General features: G+C 58.6%; 1 protein-coding gene across 2 annotated transcripts; it reads left to right on the forward strand.

The window, feature by feature from the left end:
* The first annotated feature begins 731 nt into the window (after window positions 1–731).
* Window positions 732–22,283, forward strand: MEAK7 (MTOR associated protein, eak-7 homolog). 2 transcript variants are annotated; one of them, XM_053210349.1, is made up of 9 exons: window positions 735–963; window positions 1,253–1,407; window positions 8,891–9,068; window positions 11,449–11,679; window positions 11,966–12,114; window positions 13,997–14,421; window positions 18,635–18,753; window positions 20,183–20,362; window positions 21,098–22,283. In XM_053210349.1, exons 3-9 carry the CDS (start codon window positions 8,916–8,918, stop codon window positions 21,209–21,211), a joined length of 1,371 nt encoding a protein of 456 aa, XP_053066324.1. In that variant the 5' UTR covers window positions 735–963; window positions 1,253–1,407; window positions 8,891–8,915; the 3' UTR covers window positions 21,212–22,283. The 2 variants fall into 2 exon arrangements, with proteins under 2 accessions (XP_053066325.1, XP_053066324.1); XM_053210350.1 differs by lacking the exon at window positions 20,183–20,362 and having other exon boundaries at window positions 732–963.
* Window positions 22,284–22,303: the final 20 nt, after the last annotated feature.

Genomic DNA, 22,303 nt, shown 5'->3' on the forward strand with positions numbered 1-22,303 from the left:
AGAGTTACACGAAATTCAAATTTCAGTGTCCGTCATTAAAGTCCTAGCCGAACACAGCCACGTTCGATGGTTCGTGTATTGCCTGTGGCTGTTTTGTGCAATGACCGCGGAATCGAGTAGTTGTGACAGAGACTGAATGGCTTGAAATACCTAAAAACATTTACTACCTGGCCTTTCACAGGGCAAGTCAGCTAGCCCTTAGTTTACAATTTTTTTTTAAATGTTTGTTTATTTTTGAGACAGAGCATGAGTGGGGGAGAGGCAGAGAGAGCGGGAGACGCAGAATCTGAGCCATCAGCACAGAGCCTGATGTGGGGCTCGAACCCACGAACTGTGAGATCATGACCTGACCTGAAGTTGGACGCTCAAGCGACTGAGCCACCCAGGTGCCCCAGCGAGCCCCTACTTTAGTGCTTAGACCAGTAAAAGCGTTTTTCACGGAGGACAGTTATATCACCGATGTTGCTTAGAATTGCCAGCTCGTGGTGATGGTAAGCAGACCGACTCTGTGCATGGTGTAGCCACCGTGAATATTACTGCAGGGTTTCCTGAGGCCAAAGCACAGCCAGGGCTGGGGGGGGGGGCGGTGCAGACAATGGGCGCAGGGGTGTCCCTGGCTCTTGCGGTTGGAACACTATCAAACCAACCGTGAGTCGGTCTGCTTTTTATCCCTCTGAGCCTGCTCGTGTGCGTCACCACAGGGGGATCCAATCCTTCCGCTGCCTTGGCTGCAGGTGGCACAGACCTAACCCGAATGAGCCGGAGAGTGGGCATCCTTCACCGGTGTCGCTGGGCTTTGGGACACTTGCTTCTCCTGGACAGCTTCTCCTTGGTGCTCAGACCAGTCGTGCCACGAGGGACCGCGCTTTACAGGTTGTCATCAGCCACGTGCAGCCCTCAGGCAGGGCTGGAAGCAGGAAGGAACTCCCCTCGCCGGGTTCCCAGCTGGAAAATGGCCAAGCGGTAAGTGAGTGGTAGGGAGGGTGGAGGCAAGGCTGGGCAGAAAGCTTGGAAAGGCAGGAGACCCTTGACACAAGAAGGGAGAATGTTCAGATGGCTTCTGAGTTCTTCTGAAGCCTAGACATGCTGTGTGTTCCCTTCTCTCTCACCTGTTGCCTCACGACAGCCTCTCACTGTGCTTGGTTTTTCCTCTTTATCATCCCCCAACCCGCATTCATTCAGCAAATGGAGATCATGAAGGGGGCGCTGTGAGCAGGGACCCAGCTCACAGCTGTGTCCCACTGCCCGGCAGGGAGCAGGTGTTCGGGGTGCATCTACGAACCGGAGAGAACAGCACCACTTTGCCCTTTTGGACCTCGGCCTTCCACCAGGACCAACCCCGCAATCTGACAAGGCGGCTTTGCGAACCCAGTGCCCCAGGAACTTTGGGCAGCTCCCCAGACAAAGGTAAAGCGTGAGCTTTCAGAGGATTTTGTGGAAAGGTGGGGTTTGGGTGGAGTTGGAAAGCAGCAGGCCTTGGTGCCAAGCAGGGCCACGTGGAAGGGACCAGCATCAGGTCTGGGCTCCAAAGTGGAGCAGCGGCTCTGTTCTCTCGGGAACCACAAAGCCATTCTGGAGCTCGGCGCCTGGGTTGGACATCTGGCAAAGTTGGCTCAGATTCTCCGGGCGGGAGCGGGAAGCTTTCATTCTCACTGAGAGAGCGTCAACAGCAAAGTTTGGGCTGACCTATGATTTCGGAGTTTTAAGTTCTTTTGGAGTGAAACATTCACGACTCAAAGGGATCTTTATGATGCTTTACAGGTACAGACACGCGTCCTTGAGAAAGAATGTTTCTTGTGAATTTTAGGATCAGTGAAAACCATCAGCTGGCTTTATCTGTCTGTGTCTGTCATTGGGGCCTGATGAGTGGCCCAGCTGATCCTGCAATTCTAGTTCTCCGTCTCTAGGGGGCAAGATAGGTATTTGCCAGTGAAATGCTCCCTTGACTGGGTAGGGCGGGGGTTGGAGGAGGCAAAGGGGCCAGGAGGAGGCTGTTACTGAAGTCTGGCCTGGGTGAGGGGGCTCCTGGGGACATGGAGGGAAAGGGGTCGATGCAGGACCTATCTTGGAGGTAAAACAGAACCTGGGGAAAGAGGGATGAGGAGGCGTGGCAGGTGTTGACACGCACTGAGGAAGGAGGTAGGAGGAACAGTTTTGGAGGGAAGAGGCTGAGTTTGGGTTCCGCTGGGCTGGCTTTGAGGTACAGCCTTGCAGAGATGCCTGCTAAGCTAAGAGCATATGGGGTCAAAGTGCAGGCTTGGGGGTCAGCACAGCGGACAGCTGGAAGTGAAGTCACGGGAAGGGGTGCATGGGGAGAACACGGAGAGGGACTCCCGCAGAGCAGAAGTCAGCAGGGGCTCGGTGAAAACTTCCTGGGAGAGGGGAAGAGAGAGGCCAGGGACTAGCGACCTAGAAGCCCAGAAAGGAGGGCTTTAATAAGGCATGCATGCAAGGACTGAAAGTGCCCACTGTATTTAGGGACAGGGCCCCTGGGGCCAGGTTTCAGGGGTTTGAGGAAGGAATGGAAAGTGACCGAGTTGGGATAACAGTCTGGAAACATTCTGGAGTGGAGCGAGGCGGGTGGGGGTACTGGTGGAGAAGGGCGTGGGGTCAGGGACAGTGGGTCAGGCTGGAACGGATATGAGCACGGTTAAACACCGCTGGGAAGGACGAGTTAGTGAACGCGGGCAGAGGACTCGGTTACCTGGGGGAGGGCAGGGGAGGGGTGGCACCCAAGCTGTGGGTTAGGGGTATCACAGGGGAGCCGCCTGGGTCTGAATCCGCAGCCAGTTACCTGCCTCTTCCCTCATTGTCTCCACTGGGCCCACTCTCCTCTCTCCCAGCTACTCCCTCATCCCAGCCACACCCCAGCCTCTCCCACGCCCCCCCCCCCCCCCCAGGTGCTCCTCGTCGCCTCCGGCCCCAACCCTGCCCCTTCTCTCTCCTCCCTGCCCTCCCTGCTCCTCTGCAGGCGCTCCCGCGGGAATCCTACCCTTCCCGGGTGCTCCTTCCGGCCTGCTGGCCCCGCCCCTAGCCCCGCCCGCCGAAGCGCCATGAGGTGCATGCCTATTGGCTGACTTCTTTCCAGGGCTCGGCCCCCTCAGCGTCCATGCCTGCTATTGGGGCAAATAGCTGCCCGTCAGCGCTGTCGCCTGGCAACGGGGGCGGGCTGCTCCGGAGGAAAATCCATGCCGGAGACCTGAAAGGCAGGTTCCGCTGGGAGCTGGGCGGGGGGCGCTGGTCCGGCGGCCCGGAGCGAGCAGCTGAGCCAGGGGAGGGGTCTGGGGCGAAGGCCCGGGGCCGGGAGAGAACGGTGCCCGGAGTGGGCTTGGGCCCTGCCCCTCTCTGGCCGCCCACTCCTCTGGGCCCCAGGGCGGGAGAGGTGGGGGGTTTGGGGGGACAGCTGCGAGGGAGGGAGGGCCTCCCCGCGTGGTCAGTCGGAGCACAAAATCACCCCGCGTCTTCTGCCTTTCGTGTGGTTAAGATCAGAGGGTCCCAGCAGGTGCTTACTTACCCCGGGATCCCCTGGGTTGAGGCCCGCTCTCGGGAAGGGCTGTGGTAGAGGCGGCATAGACGCGGGGAGAACTGGGGAGCATCTGTGGGAGAAGGGGACGGGCGGGGGGGGGTTGGTTATGTTGGACTGGGGGTGGGAGTGGGGGTCTTGTATTCTGACCACAGCTTACTAGCTCTGTGGGGTGGGGGTGGGGGGTAGTGGAGCTGGTGGCTCAGTTCACACAGGGGAGAAAAACAGCGCCCCAGGGCTAACAGCCCTGCAGATAAGCCAGTGGGGCTCCCTGGAGGAAGGGAAGCCAGCCTTGGGCAGAAGCAGGACAGGTCACCTTCCGGCCAGCAGGGACTGCGCGCAGCCTGACGGCGGGCCCAGGCCTGAGCTGACCCTTCGCAGAGGGCCGCTGGTTCTGGGATGTAAGCAGGGCTTGAAGTCTGTATATCCTGATGAGGTGGTTGGGGGCCTTCCCAGAAAGGGGGCACTGAAGGCCAGGTGACTGCCCTCAGGACAGTGGCCCCTTGGAGGCAGGGGCTGGCTGTTGGCAGCCAGAGGGGAGAGCACCCAGGACAGGGGCCAGCGGGGGAGGCTGTGAGGACTGACTGTGCTATCTGCGGCTCCGTTCTGCGGGAAGACGGCTCCTGGCTGTCCCCCAACACTGAGGGGGTTCCTTGCTTCCAGGCCGGGCTGCTTCCCTTGTTCCTGGGGAAGGACTGAAACTTGCCTTGCTTGGGCCCATCTGTCTCCATTTCTGGCACCCAGAAAGCCCCGTGTTGCCTCATTTAATCGTTTCTTCCTCATGATGGGGCTGGTAGCACTTCCCTCATTTTACTAAGGTGGGAAGAGGCTTAGTAACTTGCCCGTAGTTATAAACCAGCCAGTGTCTGAACTTGAACTTGGGTCTGTCCATCTTGGCTTGCACCAGTGACTTCGGAGCTCAGGCCCTTGAGCTGAGAAGCAAGTATTCAGGATTATCTGTGCACTTGGGCTCTGCCCCACTGCCCCGAAACTGCCAGGCCAGTTTCCCACCTTCAGCCCTGTAGCATTTGGGGGCAGGTAATTTGTCGTGGGGGGCTGTCTTGTGCAGCGTAGGAGATTTAGCACCCCTGCTTTCTACCCCCTTGACGTCAGTCGGCATCAGCAGCCGGACCTCACTGCCAGATGTGCCCTAGGGGACACAACGGCCCCCAGATGGGAACCGCTGATGCAGGTGGTCTTAAAGTAACATCCAGGTGCTTCCTGCTGAAAGAGAACTTGGTCTCTGTGAGCCTAAAGAAGACTCAGGCCAGCGTCGGGTTGCCAGGCAAAGAGGCTGTCCTAGGTACCGCGAGGGTCCCACGAGAAAACCACTGCCAGGGAAGACAGTTCAGGAGGTTGTATTTGGGGAGAAGGACGCGTTGAAGGCCTTGACTTCTTCCCCAGAGTTGGTGAGAAAGACTTGGCAAGATCGTAGTGACCTAGGCGAGGCCGGATGAACTGGGGGACCCTTGGTGCCATTGTTGTGCCTCCTTTCAGAGGAGGGGGGCCCGTCCTTGGAACTGTTTCAGATGTGTCTGTTCACCGGCACTCGGCCGGCGCCAAGCACAGTGGGATGGGGGGCCGGGGGATGTTCTGAGGCTGATGTCCTCCCCACCGTGTGACTCCAGGCCTGGAGTCCTGCCAGAGCAGCTATGCACACCCTTCTCCCTCCCACTTGAAGAAAACCTGTGTTGCCCGTTGGCCCTACTTCTGGGCCTTTCCCATTGTCTCCTGGCCCTGGCCTGTGCCCGGCCCCCTGCTGATGGTCTACACCTCTCCTGTCCTCAGTGTTGCCGGCTCGCCCAGCCCTGTTCCTTCTCACAGCCGGTTGGGCCCCTGGAAGATCTGGCCGGGCCACTGTGTCCTGCTGTGTTTTCAGACAACAGTGGAGGGACGTGTTCCCGTGGGACAGAGGAGAAGGTGGGGGGCAGAGGTGAGTGGAGGCAGACGAGGAGGGCCCCCCCGGCTCCGGAGCCCCGCTGGTTCCCCTCAGTGATCTTAGTCCGCACCCCTGCACCTTTGTGCCCACTGTCCCCACTTCCCAGGGGAGCCCCCTGTGGGAGCCTGGACACCCAGCCGGGACATGTCCTTCGGGACATTTTCTCCTGCCTTGTGTTCTCCTTTTGATCCCATCTGACCCCTGCCGCACTTATCTGTCTGTCCCTGTGTGATGGGAGGTTCCTGCAGCCTAACGCCTGCCTGAGGCTTCTCTGTGTCTGCCCACACTCTGATGGGGTCTGGCCCAGGGGACGATGAGTCACTTACTGCAGGATTAGACAAAGAAGAAGGGCCTGGGAGGCGGGGCCTGTGGCCCCTTCGTGGCACAGCCTCTAGGTACACTGTTCCCTCACCTGGAACTTTTGGAAACTTCCGAGGAGTGGCGTTTAAATGCTGGTGGGCTTTTAGCTCCAGCTGTCCCTCTTAAAGAGGCTGGCCTCCCCCTGGTAGGGCGATTCCTTGGCTGTGAGCAGGGAGGAGGCTTTCTCAGGATTTGGGGAATTGGAACGCGGGGCAATCAGATAGCACCACTGGTAAAGAGAGGCCCGGGGGTGGTGTCCCTTGGGGATCCCATCCTTGCTGGTGGCTCTCCCCGGTGGCTTCTGGGTTTGTTTTCTTCTCCAGACGGGACGGTTCAGCAAACGGAATTGCACGTGGGGAGTCCCTGGCGGACCGTGGGGTATAGAGGTGGAATCCCGGAGCTTGTCCTTGGGCAGGGGACCGGTCGTGGGGGTAGAGCACGTGGCACCGATCCAACAGGCCCGGGAGTGCTGTAGGGTGGTGGGAAGTGAGTCCTGCCGGGGCAGGGGCAGGGGCGGGGGGGGTACTCGGGCCAGGCTGGCTTCCCGGAAGAGACACGCGGGAGCCCGCAAGGCAGTGGGGGGATGGGCCGGTCCACCCGAGAGGCCGGCCAGGGATGTGACGGGCATCGGACAGGCATCCTGTCCGCCTGCTCCGGGTTGCTCGGGTGCTAGGCAGGTGGTTGTCGGGCAGAGTCTCTGTGACTTCCAGGTTTGAGCAGGCAAGTCAGGCATGAGCCTGGAGGGGGTGAGGGGGGGCAGTGTGAGCAGAGCCGGGGAGGGAGGGGCCTGTGCTCCATCTCAGTTAAGGCGGTGCCAGTTCTAGGAAGGTCAGGAGTACCGAGTAGCCTTGGAACCCAAAGGCTGGGGGTGGGGGGTGGCTCTTGGGCTGCTGAGAAGCTTGAGGAGCGGAAGCATTTAGATCGGCTGGCCTGTGAGTGACAGCCCCAGACTGGGCTCTGCTGGCCCTCCTTTCCAGCTGCCTTTGTAGGCGCGCTGCGGTCCCTGTCTGAGTCCTTACTGGAGTCCTCTTTGGGGCACATGGGTCCCCCTGCCACAGTGGCTGTTAGGAAAAAAGATACCAAAATACCAGTAGCGTTGGAGAGGATAGGGAGGAATTGCAACCCTCGTGCTTTGCTGCTGGGGTGCAAAATGGCAAACGGTTCGGCGGGTCCTCAGAGATGGAACATCGGGTTACCGTATGACCCAGCAACTCGGTTCCTAGGGGTGTCCCCCGCAATCTGAAAGCGGGGACTCGAACAAGGACCTGCGTACTGTGTTCGTAGCGGCGGCATTCGCGACCCCCAAAAGGCAGACGCAGCCCCGACGTCCAAGGACAGATGCGCGGATACACCAAACGCGGTCTACCAGATCCCAGCAGAGTAATTCAGCCGTGAGAAGGGATGAGGTAGTGGCCTGTGCCACGGTGTGGATGAGCCTCGAAAACACTGTGCTGAGGGAAAGAGAGCGGACCCCAGAGACCACAGATTGTGTCATTCCACGTACATGAGTGTCCGGAACAGGGACGCCCGTGGAGATGGCCATAGGGGGCGTCCGCGGGCTGGGGGAGGGGGCGGGGAGTGAGCGCCAAGGGGGACGAGGTTTCCTTTCAGGGCGATGGAAATGTGTTGGAACCGGGTAGAGGTGGTGGTCCCATGACACTGCGGATGTGCTGAATGCTACCAAATTGGGTCACTTGAAAATGGTTAGTTTCACGTTGTGTGAATCTCTCCTCCAGAGGAAAGAAAGAAGAAGAATCCCTACTGTACCCCGTTTCCCCTTGAGGTCAGCCAGGTCTTGGTAGCCTGCCCTCCCCCTCCCCTCTACCCCCTCCCCCTCCCCCCTCCCCTTCCCCTCTCCCCTTTTCCCCCTCCCCCTCCCCTTTCCCCTCTTCCCCCTCTCCCTCCCCTTTCCCCTCTTCCCCCTCTCCCTCCCCCTTTCCCCTCTTCCCCCTCCCCTTTCCCCTCTTCCCCCTCCCCCTCCCCTTTCCCCTCTTCCCCCTCCCCCTCCCCCTTCCCCTCTTCCCCCTCTCTCCTCCCCTTCCCCTCTTCCCCCTCCCCCCTCCCCTTTCCCCTCTTCCCCCTTCCCCCTCTCTCCTCCCCTTTCCCCTCTTCCCCCTCCCCCCTCCCCCCCTCCCCCTCCCCCCTCCCCCCTCCCCCCTCACGGGCTCCACCTGGCCTGAGGCTCCTCTCTCCTGGGCTGCCTGAGACGGAGACGGTGCCTGTGTCTCAAGCAATGTCACCAACGCTGGTTTCCAGATGAAGGCGAAGGACGGAATGAATGAGCCACAGCACTTGGCCTCCTGAGAGGCTTTTCTTCCTCTCTCTGCTTTTCTTTCTTTTTTTTTAATGTTTATTTGTTTATAGAAAGAGAGCGTGCGTGTGCAGGGGAGGGAGAGCCGGAGACAGGATCCGAAGCAGGCTCTGGGGTCCAAGCTGTCAGCACAGAGCCCAACGTGGGGCTCGAACCCATGAATCGCGAGATCATGACCTGAGCCGAAGTCGGACGTTTAACCGACTGAGCCACCCAGGTGGCCCTGACCCTGCTTTTCTGACCCCCCAGCTGGGGGCAGATCCAGGATCACAGGGAAACGCCCGTCCAGTCCCACATTCACTTTATAGGTGGTATTTTTAAGGCGCTGCTTTGATTCAAATACGTGTGATCATCCAGCCTTCCAGACTTTTTTCAAGTCAGGTTTTAAAAAATACGAGTATTTCGATTAACATACTGATTTTTCTACCTTTTCAGTGACAATGAGTTTTAGAACCATGTTTTCTTTTTTTTTTTTTTTTCTTTAGAACCGTGTTTTCAAATAACGCGGTCCAGACTGCTTGGCTGTCATGAGTATGCTCCAGGCGCCCAGGGGGCCGGGGTCGGGCTTTCCCACTTTATTTTCATCGACTCTGTTGCTGAACCACCTTGGAACGTTGCTTAGCTCTGAGGGGTTCCAGCCCCTTTTTGCAGCTAACTCGGCATTGACTGATTGACCATGTGATTGTCAACGTTGATTCTCTGTGACGACTGTGTTTTGACCTCTCTGACGTGATCTCTGCCGTGGTGTCTTCCGCAGAGAATTCTGCCGGATACAAGGAGACATGGGCAACAGCAGAAGCCAGTCGGGGCCGAGGTTTTGTTCACAGTTTCTCCCCGTGGAGCAGGCCGAGATCGATGGGTTGTTTGACGCTCTGTCATCGGAGAAGCAGCGCCCAGATACCTCCCCCAGGTCCTTCTCTCTTAGGGCAGTAAAGGTGAGAGCGGGACGTGGCCGTCAGCGTGAACTCCGGAGCAGGTGCTGTGGCCTTCGGGCCCAGGTCGGCTCTCCGTGGTTGTCTGATGGACGTATGGCACTCTGCGAAGTGCGTCTTCTGTAAAGGGCAGAGAGGGTGCATTCTCTGCTCCGCGGGCTGCGTGATCTCTATCGCGACCGTTCTGCCTCTGTGCCGCGGTGCGTTGGGGGACACTTCCAGCTTGAGACCAAAGGGGCCAGCCCTGCTCCCCGTCTCTTAAACCTTTGTCACCCGATTTCCCTCCAAGACCGGGTGGCGGGGACTGTCTGAGCCAGATTCGTGGGTCCAGAAACCACGGGTTCTTTTTTTTTTTTTTTTTAATTTTCTGAGAGAGAGAGGGCACAAGTGAGTGAGGGGCAGAGAGGGAGAGAGAGAGAGAGAGAGAGAGAGCAGAGCTCGCGCTTAACCGATAGGGGGCTTGAACTCACGAAGTGTGAGATCGTGACCTGAGCCGAAGTCCAATGCCTAACTGACTGAGCTCCCCAGGCGCCCCCAGCAACCGCAGTTTCAAGTGTACTTTGCCTTCAGATGAATTTGTAAGTGTTTGATGTTCTAGGAATTTAATGTCCTCCTAACAAAAGAATGACGTTTAAGTTCCGCGTTTACCTGACAGCGGGTTCAAACTGCCCATTTCCCCATCTTTGCACCCTGTTCCGTGGAGCTTTTTTTTTTTAAATGTTTATTTATTTATGTAGAGAGACAGCATGAGCAGGAGAAGGGCAGAGAGAGGGAGAGAGAAAGGATCCCAGGCCAGCTCCATACTGTCAGCACAGAGCCCGACACGGGGCTCGAACCCACGAAACGGTGAGATCATAAGCCAAAAGCAAAAGTCGGACACGTGACCAGCTGAGCCACCCAGGCGTCCCCCATGGGGCTTTTTTAGCAGTGTGTTTGGCCAGACAGAGGCAAGACCACATCCTCCTGGGTGATGTGGAGGTTGCAGTGTGGGAAGGCGTTCCAGCAGCCGCCTCCTTTAGTATGTGCAGAGTGGGAGCTGGGGGGCCTTTGGGGATCCCCAACATGCTCACTTTGCAGACGAGGAAATCAGCCGGGGAGGTTATCTCGGTCACAGCTATGTGCTGTGTGTGTGTGCGCGTGCAAGTGTGTGTATGGATCTCCACTAAACCAAAGCACCCCAGTTTCCTGGGCCACCCACTTAGCTGAAGCAGACAGAACCAGCCAGGGCAATTACATTTTTTTCTTAACGTTTATTTATTTTTGAGAGAGAGACAGAGTGCGAGCAGGGGAGGGGCAGAGGGAGAGGGAGACACAGAATCCGAAGCAGGCTCCAGGCTCCGAGCTGTCAGCACGGAGCCCGACGGCGGGGCTCCAACCCGCAAACCGTGGGATCATGACCTGAGCTGAAGTTGGACGCTTAACCGACTGAGCCCCCCAGGCGTCCCGCAACCAGGCCAATTAAAGGCATGAGCGCAGGGTAGAAATGATGTGCACAAATGTGTATGTATCACGGTAAGTGGGGTGAAAGGTTGATCAGAAAACCGGGCCACTGAATGAAGTGTCTTCTGGGGAAGAAGGGTGGGTTGCTTTTTCAGGAGAACCTGGAAAACGTTGACAGAACTAGGAGTACTCTTGAGGGTGAGCGTAGGAACCGGCCTTACAAGACCCTCAGGGTATCCGTCTTGTCGCACACGGTGCAGACACAGTCCACAGTTCCAGGAGAATCCAGTTTTCAGACCCCGCTGCAAAGCAAGTTCGTGATTCAGTGTGTGTGTGACTTGCTCGCTCGCTCTCCATTTATTTGTAATCCCTGGAGCAAAGCAGATTTGATTGATGTTGGAGTGAAAACGGAGAGCCGTGTTTACAGGACGTTATTGACAAGATGTTAATTAAGAATTAGATGTGAATAAAATGCAATTAAAAAGACATATTGAACACCTTGGGTAAGAAGTAAGAGCTGGAGGAGAGCCGATCAGCTGTGCCCAGACATGTGTTCCACGTGTTAATAAATTCAGACACGTACGTGGCTGCCACTGGTCTAGAATGAAGAAAGTGTAAGCAGAGGGAGGAGCAGCCAATGGCCAGAGGCAGGAATGACGTGGCCAATCTGGTGGGGACTGGAAAGTTGGCAGGGCAGGCTGGGCACAGACTGTGGAAGAGCCTCATGGCCAAGAGGAGCCAGGATGCGTCAGGCATGGGCATTTTGGGGGTGTGTGATGCCCTTGGGTGGGAGAAGGGGGTCCACATGGAGTTAGCAAGGTTGAGTGCTGGTGGAAGCATCCGGGAGCAGCAGTGGGTGCTCTTGGTCCCTGGTCCTTTTCCTGCGATCCCGCCACACTTAGCTTGGCCCCATGTAGCCTTTTCTCCGGTTTGTCCCCAACAGAGTCACCTAGGGGAAGCCCTTCCCCCGGAGATGGTCACAAGACTGTACGATGGCATGCGGAGGCTCGACCTGCCGGGGAAGGCGAAGGGGCCCAGCGAGAGCGTCTCCCGGGAGCAGTTCACAATGTTCATGTCCCACTTGCTAAAGGGAAGCTCCGAGGAGAAGAGTCTTGTGATCATGAAAATGATTTCTGCCACAGAAGGTCCCGTGAAAGTGAGAGAAGTCCAGAAGGTAGTGAGGCCGCGAGACCCTTTAGGAGGTTTCATATCCTCACCTGGGGGCTTAGGATGAGGGTGGGACACAGGGAGATGTCCCCCAGGGGGGACCCTGGTGAGGTCAGGACCCTGGACAGAGGCCTTGGTGAGCCGGAGTGTGAATGCCCTTTGTGTGATCTCCTCCCACCCTGTGGCCCATGATAGTCGGCATTGAAAAGATAAACGCCCTTCCCTGTGCTGATAGGAGGTAGGTCATGGGTCAGGGTGGAAATGTTACTCATGGTAAAACTGTGGTCTTGCAGTTCACGGAGGATCTGGTTGGCTCTGTAGTGCACGTGCTAAACTACAGACAGGAGCTGAGAGGCTGGACCCAGAAGAGGGGCCCGGGCCCCCCGCCCGGGGTGCAGGTGCTGGCAGCCCAGCTCTTCTCCGAGATGGAACTCCGAGGCAAGTGGCCCGTGCGCTCGCCCACTGACGCCTTGGCGCCTAGACTGGTACCCCGCGGTCTCAGTTACTGTAGCTTTGTCGTGAAGCTTTGAAATCCATAAACATGAGTCCTCCAGCTCTGTTCTGGATTATCTTCTGGGCTGGCCGTAAAACGTGCCTCGATAGATTTGAAAGGATTGAAATCCTACAAAGTATGTTCTGCAACCACGATGGGATGAACCAGAGGCATTTGGGAAATTCACAAGCAGGCAGAAATTAACATAATTGTTTCTACTGTTTCCTTTTATTCTGCAAGGTCAGCAGTGATGTCCCCACTTTCATTTCTGATCTCAGTCATTTGAGGCTGTTGATTTTTCTCGATCAGTCTAGCTGAAGGTCTCTCGGTTTTTGGTGGATGTTTTCAGAGAGCCCACTTTTGATACAGTTGGTTTTCTCTGTGTGTTTCTTCCTTCCTTTGTCTCTATCCTAGTCTTTCTTTCTCGGGGCTTCAGATTTAGTTTGGTCTAGTTTCTTTAGCTCCCTAAGGTTGAAGTTTAGGTTATTGATTCGAGATCTCTCTTCTTTTTCAATATAGGCATTTACAGCTATACATTTCCCTCTAAGCACTGCTTTAGCTGAATCCCATAAGTTTCGGTACATGTTGTGTGTGTGTTCATTTCTCTTGGTATTTTCTAACTTCTCTTTGATTCCTCCTTTGTTTGGTCTCTTGCTTGCTTAGATGTGTGTTATTTGACTTCTACATGTTTGTGGATTTCCCAAATCACCTCCTGTTACTGATTTGTAATTTCATTCCATTGTGGTTGAAGAACGTACTCAGTATGATTTCAGCCCTTTTAAATTTACCGAGGCATGCTTTACACACTAGTTTATATGCAGACTATTCCAGAGAATGTGCCATGTGCACTTGAGAATCATGTATATTCTATTCCCGTTGGATGAGAAACCATATGTGTTTGAATTCACTTGGGATTTAAAAATACTTTTTTTGGTTTGGTCTACTTCAAATGAATCCCAATTCATGCAAATGAATCCCTTGGCAAAGTAGATTTGTTTTATAAAAGCATTCTTTTATTATAAAGCTGGATTTTAAAACTCATTTTGGAAACAGGTCATATTTCAAAAACCAAGTGGTGAAATTTGGAACTTGGACAGAAGAAGAACAATACGTATAAAATATCAGTGGTCTGTCTTCTGTTACCACCACCATAGCGCCTCCATTCTTCGTGGATAAGAGATATAAAACAGGACTGTAGATAGATGTGAAGCATAATTCAGAGTTCATGAAACCCGTTCTTTCCAGATAAACTGGGGTGGGGGGTGTCCAGTAAGTTACCCAGCCACTACCCTGACTTGCCTGGAGAACATCACACTTGGAAAGCTCTGCCAACTGGCTGTGTTGAGTAGAGGCCCTCAGAGAGCGGCTTTTGGTGTGGCTGTCTCCGGAACACCCGCTGGAGGGCTTTGGGGCTGGGCCCACGGGTGAGCCTGGCTGACTCCTGGGCCTCTGAAGCGCAGCTTGCAGAGGAGAGAAGGTGCGGCTGTCAGATGGTCAAGATCACTGCCGTCCAATAAAAATGGAATGCAGGCACTGATGCGAGCCACACGTGAAACTGTAAATCTTCCAGTAGCCACGTTGAAAGAGGAAAAAGAAACAGGGGAGTTACTTTTCACGTGTCCAGAGTATACTCTAACATCAGCGGCCACCATAAAAGGTGATGGGGTATCTTACATTTCTTTTTGCATACCAAATCTTTGGAATCGGGCGCATTTTGCACTAACCGCACAGCTCTGTCCAAATGAGCGTCACGGCAGGTGCTCTGATGGGGGTCGTGGATGTCAGCTGATGCGATGGCCCCACTGGTTGTGTCTCCCCCTCCCCTAGGCAGCGAGGAGCTTCCGGGGCCTCAGCAGCTGGACCGTGACTGTGACCGAGCCGTGATCGAGGACTGGGTGTTCAGGGCCCCCCACGTGGCCACGTTCCTGAGCGTGGTCATCCACAGAGGCTTTCTCCTCCCGCGCTTGTCCCTCGATCTGGCCCCCCTGGTCCCTGAGCGTCACGTGGACCAGGAGAGGGTGTTTCAGAGCATCCTGGACGTGCCGTCGGTCATCTACGTCAACGCCCACCTGCCCAGGGAGCAGCGGCACCGCTGGCACCTGCTCTTCTCTTCTGAGCTCCACGGGCACAGCTTCGCCCAGCTCTGTGGGCGCATCACCCACCAGGGCCCCTGCGTGCTGTTGCTCGAGGACCGTGATGGCCACGTGTTCGGTGGGTTTGCGTCCTGCTCCTGGGAGGTCAAGCCTCAGTTTCAAGGTGAGATTTGGCCCCCCAAAACCGCAGGCAGTAGCACGGGGTTTGTTGAGACTTCCGGCCTCGCGGTTGCTGCCTCGGGACCCCCGAGCCGAGCAGGGCGTGAGCGGGGCTTTCTTCTGTGTCCTCCAAGTGCGGTTCTGGATGTGGTCAGGAGAAAGGAGACGCTGCCTCATGTGGTCTGGTGCTTCCTGGGTTTCTTCTGTGATTCTGGCAGCAGAGGAAGGCAGAGAGGACAGGGATCCCGACCCCGGATTCAGGCCAGGCGGCAGTGGCCCAGCATTAATAAACCGCGCCGGGTCCGGGCCATGGGGAGGCTGGGGGCTTGGGCTGCTCCTGTCCGACGGGTGTCTCCTCCACGGGCCGCCCCCCTTCCTGGACAGCCTGTCCCCTGCCCGTGCGTCTGCGTTGCTGCTTCTGTCTTTCCCTTCTGCCCGGGGTTTTCAGTCTTGTGACTTTGTTGTAATTCGAACGCTCTTATGTGACTTTCCGTGCACTGGATGGCGGTCTTTTAAGGAAATTTTTCCGCTTCCGTAAAGAAAAGTGCTCTGAGAAACATTTTTAAAGGACCGTTCATCTCCTGGGCAGCAGGCTGCTCACACACTCAGAAGTGATGTCCCTGCGTGAGCCCCGGCATGTGGCCCCGGAGGGTCTCCTCGGCTGTGAAACGGGCCTTCCCTGGAGGTTCTGGGAGACCCGATACAGCCCTGTCCTCACGCCCAGGAGCCAAATGGTTAATACCGGCCCTGAACAGGTCCTTAGACATGACAGACGGGGTGGAAAGGCAGTCCCTTGGGGACAGGGATTGCGTGTCTGAACTAGGTCATCTGTTCGTCCCCAGCCTTCTCTCCATGCCACTCTCTGGGAGCCTCCTGACCAGCCCCCGGGTTTCCCTCTCACCTTCCGGTCCATCCATCGTGTCCCAGCGTGTCTGACATGCTGCCCTTCCACTGAGACCCTGAACACTGCCCATAGGAGGTCGCCTCTTCTCTCCAGCCTCCTGACCCGCGCCTGTCCCCTGGTGCTTTGTGTGCAGTCTCCCCGGACCCCCTGCAAGCGGCACCCTCCCATCCTCTGATTCAGCACACGCTTCTCTTCCTCTCCCCCCGACCTGTTGGCATGGCCTCCTCGTTGGGACTCAGCGCAAGGTCACCTCCTCCAGGAAGCCTTCCCAAACGTGGGAGGGCCATGTGCTCCCTGCGCATCCTCTGTCACACTGCACACCTCTGCACACCTTCCTACACTCCGCGAGCTTCTGCAGGCCAGGACGTCGTGTCCAGGTGGCACAGCTGCCATTACTGGGTGGGTGGAAGTAGCTGAATCCCTGAGATCCTTTTTGTTCTAGGATTTGCTTCTCTCTGGGTTTCAGAATGTCCTAGATCTTGAATCCCGTTGCTGCCACCAGCCCTTCTCCACTGTGTCCGGGACCCCCAAGACTGCCCACGTGTCAGTGACTCCCTCGGAGCACCTGCAGGTCTCAGGCTACGGTCCCCCTCGTGGCCGTGATTTATTACAGCAAGAGGACACGGGGCAAGGTCGGCAAAGGGACAGGGGCCAGCTTCCAGAGCCCTCTCCCCGGGGTCACACGGGACATGCTCAATTCCCCAGCAATGAGGCATGAGAGCACATGTGAGGTGCCGTCCACCAGGGCTGCTCGGTAGGGACTCAGCGCCCCGGGTTTTATCGGGGGCCGGTCACATGAGCGCCCTCTGCCTGGCACGTGCCCAAATCCCAGAGTCCCGGGACGAAAGCAGGTGCTCGGCCTCAACTACACCATTTGCACAAAAGTGTCGGCCCAGGGAGCCGCTCTCGCCAGCTCTGGGAGCGGGGGACCCTCCAAGCCCCCAGATGGCGGCTGAGCGACCCTTCTGGGGGCCACAGTCTCAGCCCTGCTGCGTTAGCTCACCTCTTGTCCCCACCCTCCTTGTCACCGTGTCTGGGGGAACAAATGGGGCATCCTCCCCCCGCCCGGCCCCGCTCAAGGCCTTGGGGGAGTGACAGGTGCTGTCCGCACGGTTGGGGGCTCGGCCTCAGCATTTGGAAGAACACGCCTGCGAGTCGCGTGGACTTCCGCCCCTCCCAGCCCCTTTGGCATTATCTCCACGCTGTTTCTGCTGGTTTTAACGTTTTATTAGCGAGCGGGCTTAGTCTTCGGTAAGAACGGTGGAAAAACGCCAGCTCCCAACTTTCCAACCCCAGTCCGTGCTGTTCCGAGACGTGAGGGCAGAGGTCCGGCAGAGGGCAGCCTCGCGTCCCAGACACAGGTCAGGTTCAGCACAGGAGCTGCCCTAACTCCTTGACGTTGCGGGCCTGACGTGTCGTAGCAGCTGCTGAGTCGCTTCTGTTTTGCTTACGTTTCTGTGGTGCGGTGGACAGACCGGCGGCTTTGGGCTGAGCAAACGGTCTCCCCGGTGCTGGGCTGGGGGCTCGCCTTCCCCGGCCTGGGCTCCCCGGCACCGATGAACGGGTGCTGCGCGGAAAGGCTGCCTGTGAGCGCCGCAGGTGGTGGCAGGTGCTGAACCCATGGCTGTCCCTTGGGTAGCGGGTATTGCTGACATGACCTAGATGAGCCTTCTCTGGTGGCTTGACGGCTTTACAGCCGATAATGACTCTTTGGACCCTCGCCCCTAGGAAGGGAGCACCCACATGGCCCTCCCAACACGGCCCTCCCCGTGAAAGCACACCCAGATGCCCTCGAAGGAGGGCCCCTGCCGCCGACCATGTGCACTTGGTGGGCCTGTCGCCTCGCTTAGCATCTGGGACCAAGGAAGTGTTGGTGGAAAGCCAGCCTTCGGGTTGCAGGACAAAGTGATGCTTGCACGGGCACCCGGGGCAGCAGGGTGGGATCAGGCAGTTCATCGGCCCAAAAACACCCCGGCCTTCTGGGGCTACATAAGCCCGTGGACTCAAGCCGGAGTCTTTCACCTGGAGTAAAGCCCTCTGTCCTGTGGCCCCAGGCTCATCTGTCTTGTCCTCTGACCCCGGCGCTCACAAACCCCGCAGTGTGGCCAGGGGCCCCTCGGTTCCCTGCCTGCCCATGTCTTGTCCCAGCACGGGGTCCCTCCTCCAGGAAGTGCTTTCTCTCAGCCGCCTCTGGTTCAGGATGTCCCTCGTGACCTTGGGTCCACCCCCCTCTCCTCGTGGATCTCTCTGGATTGGAGGCCCGAGGGTTTCCTGCCCAGACTCTGCCAGCTGAGGTATCCCCCCCCACCCCGCCCCGCAGAGCCCTCTGGGACTCGAACCCCCTTTCATATCCATCATCAGCATTCATGCTGCCGGACTGCTCCTTCCCACCTTGCGAGTGGCCCGACCCCCCAAAGTACTGGCAGCTGGTTGTTGAGTTTCTTGTACAGGTGATTTGATATCAGGTGCCTTCATGATGTCCCCGGGGAGCCAGGCCTCAGGGCCGCGTTCTCACAACTGTGGGGAGTATCCCCTGTTTGGTCTCCACCCAGGGAGGTCCCTGCCCCCCTACCCCTGCCCGTGGCCTCCATCCCTGTTCGTGGTGCTGATGGTGCTGGTGGAGAGGAAATTGCTGAGGGCAGGGGGGAGTCCCTGAGCCTTAGGATGCTGGTCATTTCCAGAGTGTTGACCACCGCCTTCCCTGAGGAGCACACACACGTCCACACTCGTGCCCGGAGGGCAGGCAGAGGGTCGCGGCTGCCCGTGTGTTCCCTTTCCTTTCTGGCCGCAAGTGCCCCGGGGGCCGCTGTGCATCTGCAGACTTTCTCCCCCGGGAGGACGCATTCCTTCAGGCTGGGGACACATCCACTCAGTGTCACGTGCCCACTGGAGGGGGCTGTGCTGGCGAGGCTCCAGCGTGAAGGGGAGACTGCTCTTTTGACTTGAGTGCCCTCGGTGGGCGAGCAGCAGCCGATTCCCCTTCTGTCTTCCTTGGTGAGAGCTGGAAGGTGTCCCCAGCAAGCCACTGGTACACTCACCACCACCACCCCCACCCCTGCCCTGAGCTCACCTCTGGGTGCCCAGGGTGGGGGGTTGGTGGGGGGACAGCGAGAAGGCCCGGCCTCTGCGGGGTCTGGGACCTGCCCACTGACCCCTGGTGGCCACAGTCCCGGTGTGCGGTGAGCTCCGGGGGCATAGGAAGACCTGTGTGCAGAGTTTGCCTTGTGAGCTGTGGCTTGTTTGTGGTCCCTGCTTGTCCTGGTGCCCAGCTCACATTGGTGACCCTGCTTGTCCACACCCTGCTCACTTTCAGGGGACGACAGGTGCTTCCTGTTCTCCACCTCCCCCCGTATGGCTGTGTATACCTCCACGGGCTACAACGACCACTACATGTACCTGAATCACGGGCAGCAGACGATCCCAAACGGCCTGGTAAGGACTTGAGGAGAGCAGGGGACATGCCACCTTGGTGCTGTCCTTCCTGCAGCGGGGCCAGTCCCGACGTGCCCAGGCCAACGCTCTCCCCGCGAGCCAGGGGAGCCGTATGCGCTGGGTTGCGTGCGTGGGCCGTGTTCATTCTGCGCGGGTCTCCGTGCTGGCGTGACAGCTGGGACGGAAGTCTGGAAGTCTCTCCTGCAAGGTCGGGGTGTGTGTCAGTGGCTGGTGTGCAAACGGTGGACGCGGCCAGTTTTCCCGGGGTCAGCTGGCCAGCCTGTGGCCTTTGTGGCTGGCGATGAGCTGGGGGAGGGGCACGCCCCGACCTGGGTCCCGCCCCGGACCCATCGGGCGTTGTCAGTGGGCGACTCACAAAACCGGGTCTCCAGTCAGGGTGAACACACCTCCTATCTGCTCTGTGCCGCGGCCCGAGACTCAGCCACGGGAGGAAGACGGTGGGGGTGAAGGCCAAGGGTGGGTGGGGGGAGTGGGAGCTGGGTCGGGTGCCCACCAACGGGCCCCCACCTGTACCTGTGAGCCAGCTTGGTTCGCGTGACAAACGGGTCCCCTGCCAGCTCCCCAGCCTGTCTCTTTTCTCTGCTTCTTAACACAAAGCAGCTTTCGGGAAACTCCAGCTCTGTGCTCGCAGGTCCACCTTGTCCCGACGGAGACGGCCCCCGTGTTCCTTCCCAGGCTGCTGCAGGGCCCCCGCGGGGCCGCCTGAGGACCCTGGAAAGGGCAGTTGGGTGGTCTCCGGAGCAGCACCCAGTGGGTCCTCAGTAATCAGCCCGAGAGAGAGGCAGCCCTGAGAGTCGGCAGCTCCTGCTGTGGTCTCTCGCTCAACTTCAGTCGCCCGCCACCAGGGGCGCCAGAGGGCGGAGGTGGCAGGGACGTCAGGGAAGGTCATCCGGGAGGCTGACGGGCAGTTCGGTCCCCGGCCACCTGCTGAGCGTGACCACGTGGCGGCGGGCGGGGATCGCCCCGGGTCTGCTTCCTATGTCTGGTCCCTGCGGTCGCCCGCACCCGGTAGGCGACGGGCAGTGTCCCGGTCTGAGCGAGCCAGGCACCTGTCCAGGGGTCCGGACGCGGGTTTTCCAACCTCGGGATCCGTGCTGACCTCGCGCCTCCTCCTTTCGCGGTTGGGGTCTCGGGGCCGTGGCCTCAGGTTTTGGCCTGCTCTGCTGTCACTGGTGCCCCCGGCCGGCGCGGCCCCGGGAGGAGGCGCCGTGATGACCGTCTTAGCGGCTTGGGACGGGTGCCGGGATGCTGAAATTGCCGCGCTGTGTGTGAGTTTCGCAGTTAAAAAAAGGCGGAGGAATAACCGCATCCGCCTCTGAGCCGCCTGGTCTCCGTCTGCGGCTTAAGGCAGGGGCGGGCGGGGCGTCGGACGGAGGAGGCGCTGACGCTCGGCCCCCACCCCCCGCAGGGCATGGGCGGACAGCACAATTACTTTGGGCTGTGGGTTGATGTCGATTTCGGGAAAGGACACAGCAAGGCCAAGCCCAAGTGCACCACGTACCACAGCCCTCAGCTGTCCGCCCAGGAGGACTTCCGGTTTGAGAAGATGGAGGTGTGGGCAGTGGGCGAGGCGCCGGGCTCGCAGCAGGTGAGCGCGGGTCGTCGCTCCGCGGGCCGTCTCTCCGCTCACGGCGTCTCTGCCCTCCGTGTTCTGTCTCTCCCCTCTCCGCGTGTCGCGTGTCGTCTCTCCCCGGGTCGTCTCTCCTCTCCCCGCGTCTCTGCCCTCCGTGTGCTGTCTCTCCCCTTTCCACGTGTCGCATGTCATCTCTCCGTGGGCCATCTCTCCTCTCTCCGCGTGTCGCCTGTCTCTCCGCGTCTCTGCTCTCTGCATGTCGCCTGTCGTCTCTCCGTGTGCTGTCTGTCCGCTCTCTGCGCGCTGCCCCTGTGCTCCTGCATCTGGAGGCGGTTTATCCGGAACTCATTCCCAGCGGCTGCTGCTGGACCGAGAGATGCCCGCGGGTGAAGGGCAGAGCTCGGAGTCCTGTCGGGCTCCGTGGGGTTTGGTGGAGGAAACCGGTTCTGGAACAGGGCCCCGCCCCAGGTGGGAACCCGGGCGGGTGCACAGCCCGTCTGCAAGACGAGGGGGCTCTGGGGTTCCTTCTCGTTCCGGGGTCCTGCGATGGGCCCTCTGCCCCTCATGACCCCCAACGATGGTTCCCAGGCTGGGGGGCACCTCACTGAGGGCGCCACAGCCCCCACTGTGTTCTCCTTGTGGCCAACAGTGGGATACTGATCCTGCTGTCGTGAGCTTGAAGTCAGCAGGACGTTCCTGCTTGTCCCCGGCTGTCGGGGAGACGCTCACCTCCCTTCCCTTCTTCCCAAGGCCCAGAGGAACAGGAGCATCCTGGCTGTGGACCCTGAGGCCCAGGCGCTGCTGGAGATCATCGGGCGCCCTCGCCACAGCCAAGGGCTCCAGGACGTCCCGGAGGATGAGTGAGGAGCCCCCCGGGCTCGGGCCTCCCCAGAGCTGGATCCCGGCTGCCCTGTGCAGGGCACAGCCTGCAGACCCCTCCCTCTGTCGCACGTGCTCAAGTTCAACACAGAGCCATGCTGGTCACGTCCGGGACCACCCGGAATGCAGTAAAATACCTTTGCTGCCATATACGGATTGGTCAGTGCCTCTCCCAGAAGTCCCGAGGGCCAGCAACCTGGTCCTTGTGTTGTTTCTTGCCGAGGCAATCCGGGGACACAGACGCCGAGGCCTCTGCCGGGCATTTGACGGGCACGTGCCTTCCTGCCGCGCAGGACAGGTTCCATGTGCCGGGGGTGCTTGGCCTCTGCTCAGGACCCTGCAGCCGAAACCGTGCCTTGATGTTGCATTTCAGCTGGTCAAGGGCAGAGGCATTGGGATGTGGGTCTCCGCACTTTTGGGGAGCAGCTTCCCCTGACATGAAATTTCTGTGTTGATAAAGCAGCACAAACAATGCGCTGGGGGGGGGGGGGGGCGGGGAGAGCCAAAGACTCGGGAGAGAGCAGGTGTCCCCGTGTGACGGGTCCTCAGTGGTTTGCAACCGGGCTCCACATCCGCCCTTCTCAGCTGGTTTTAAAGGAGCCTGTGCCATGATCTACGGATCACTGCCAAGGTGTGGTTCTGTCACCGATTTAAACGTGGGGAGGGCGGAAGCCCCGCCACGTCCCGTCGCATAAACTGGTGGTGAGTCACTGGGAAGTACTGACCCGGGTTCCTGACCCTGGCACTGCCTCCTCGGTGTCGCCCCCTGGCCCAGAGTGGCTCCCAGAGGGGGGTGACGGGCCATTCGATAGCAGGGACTCACTTTGAACCAACTCAAGTGACCCCGGCTGCTAACTGCAATCTCGGTGGGTGTCTGAGACGGGCCGGAGGAAACCAGCTGCACCGAGAAGTCCTTCCCCGAAGAGCTGTGGGCTCGTCTCCAGAACACGTATCTCTTCCTCGCCTCTCTCTCCGTAGACTTTTCACTTTCTGCAGATCTGACGAAGAACGTGACCCCTTATGATTGACATCACCGGATTCTAAGCCATCGTCAACTGAGCTGTGGGCATTTTTCAG

This window comes from Acinonyx jubatus, chromosome E2 (genome assembly GCF_027475565.1).
Source record: "Acinonyx jubatus isolate Ajub_Pintada_27869175 chromosome E2, VMU_Ajub_asm_v1.0, whole genome shotgun sequence".
Classification (NCBI taxonomy): Eukaryota; Metazoa; Chordata; class Mammalia; order Carnivora; family Felidae; genus Acinonyx; species Acinonyx jubatus.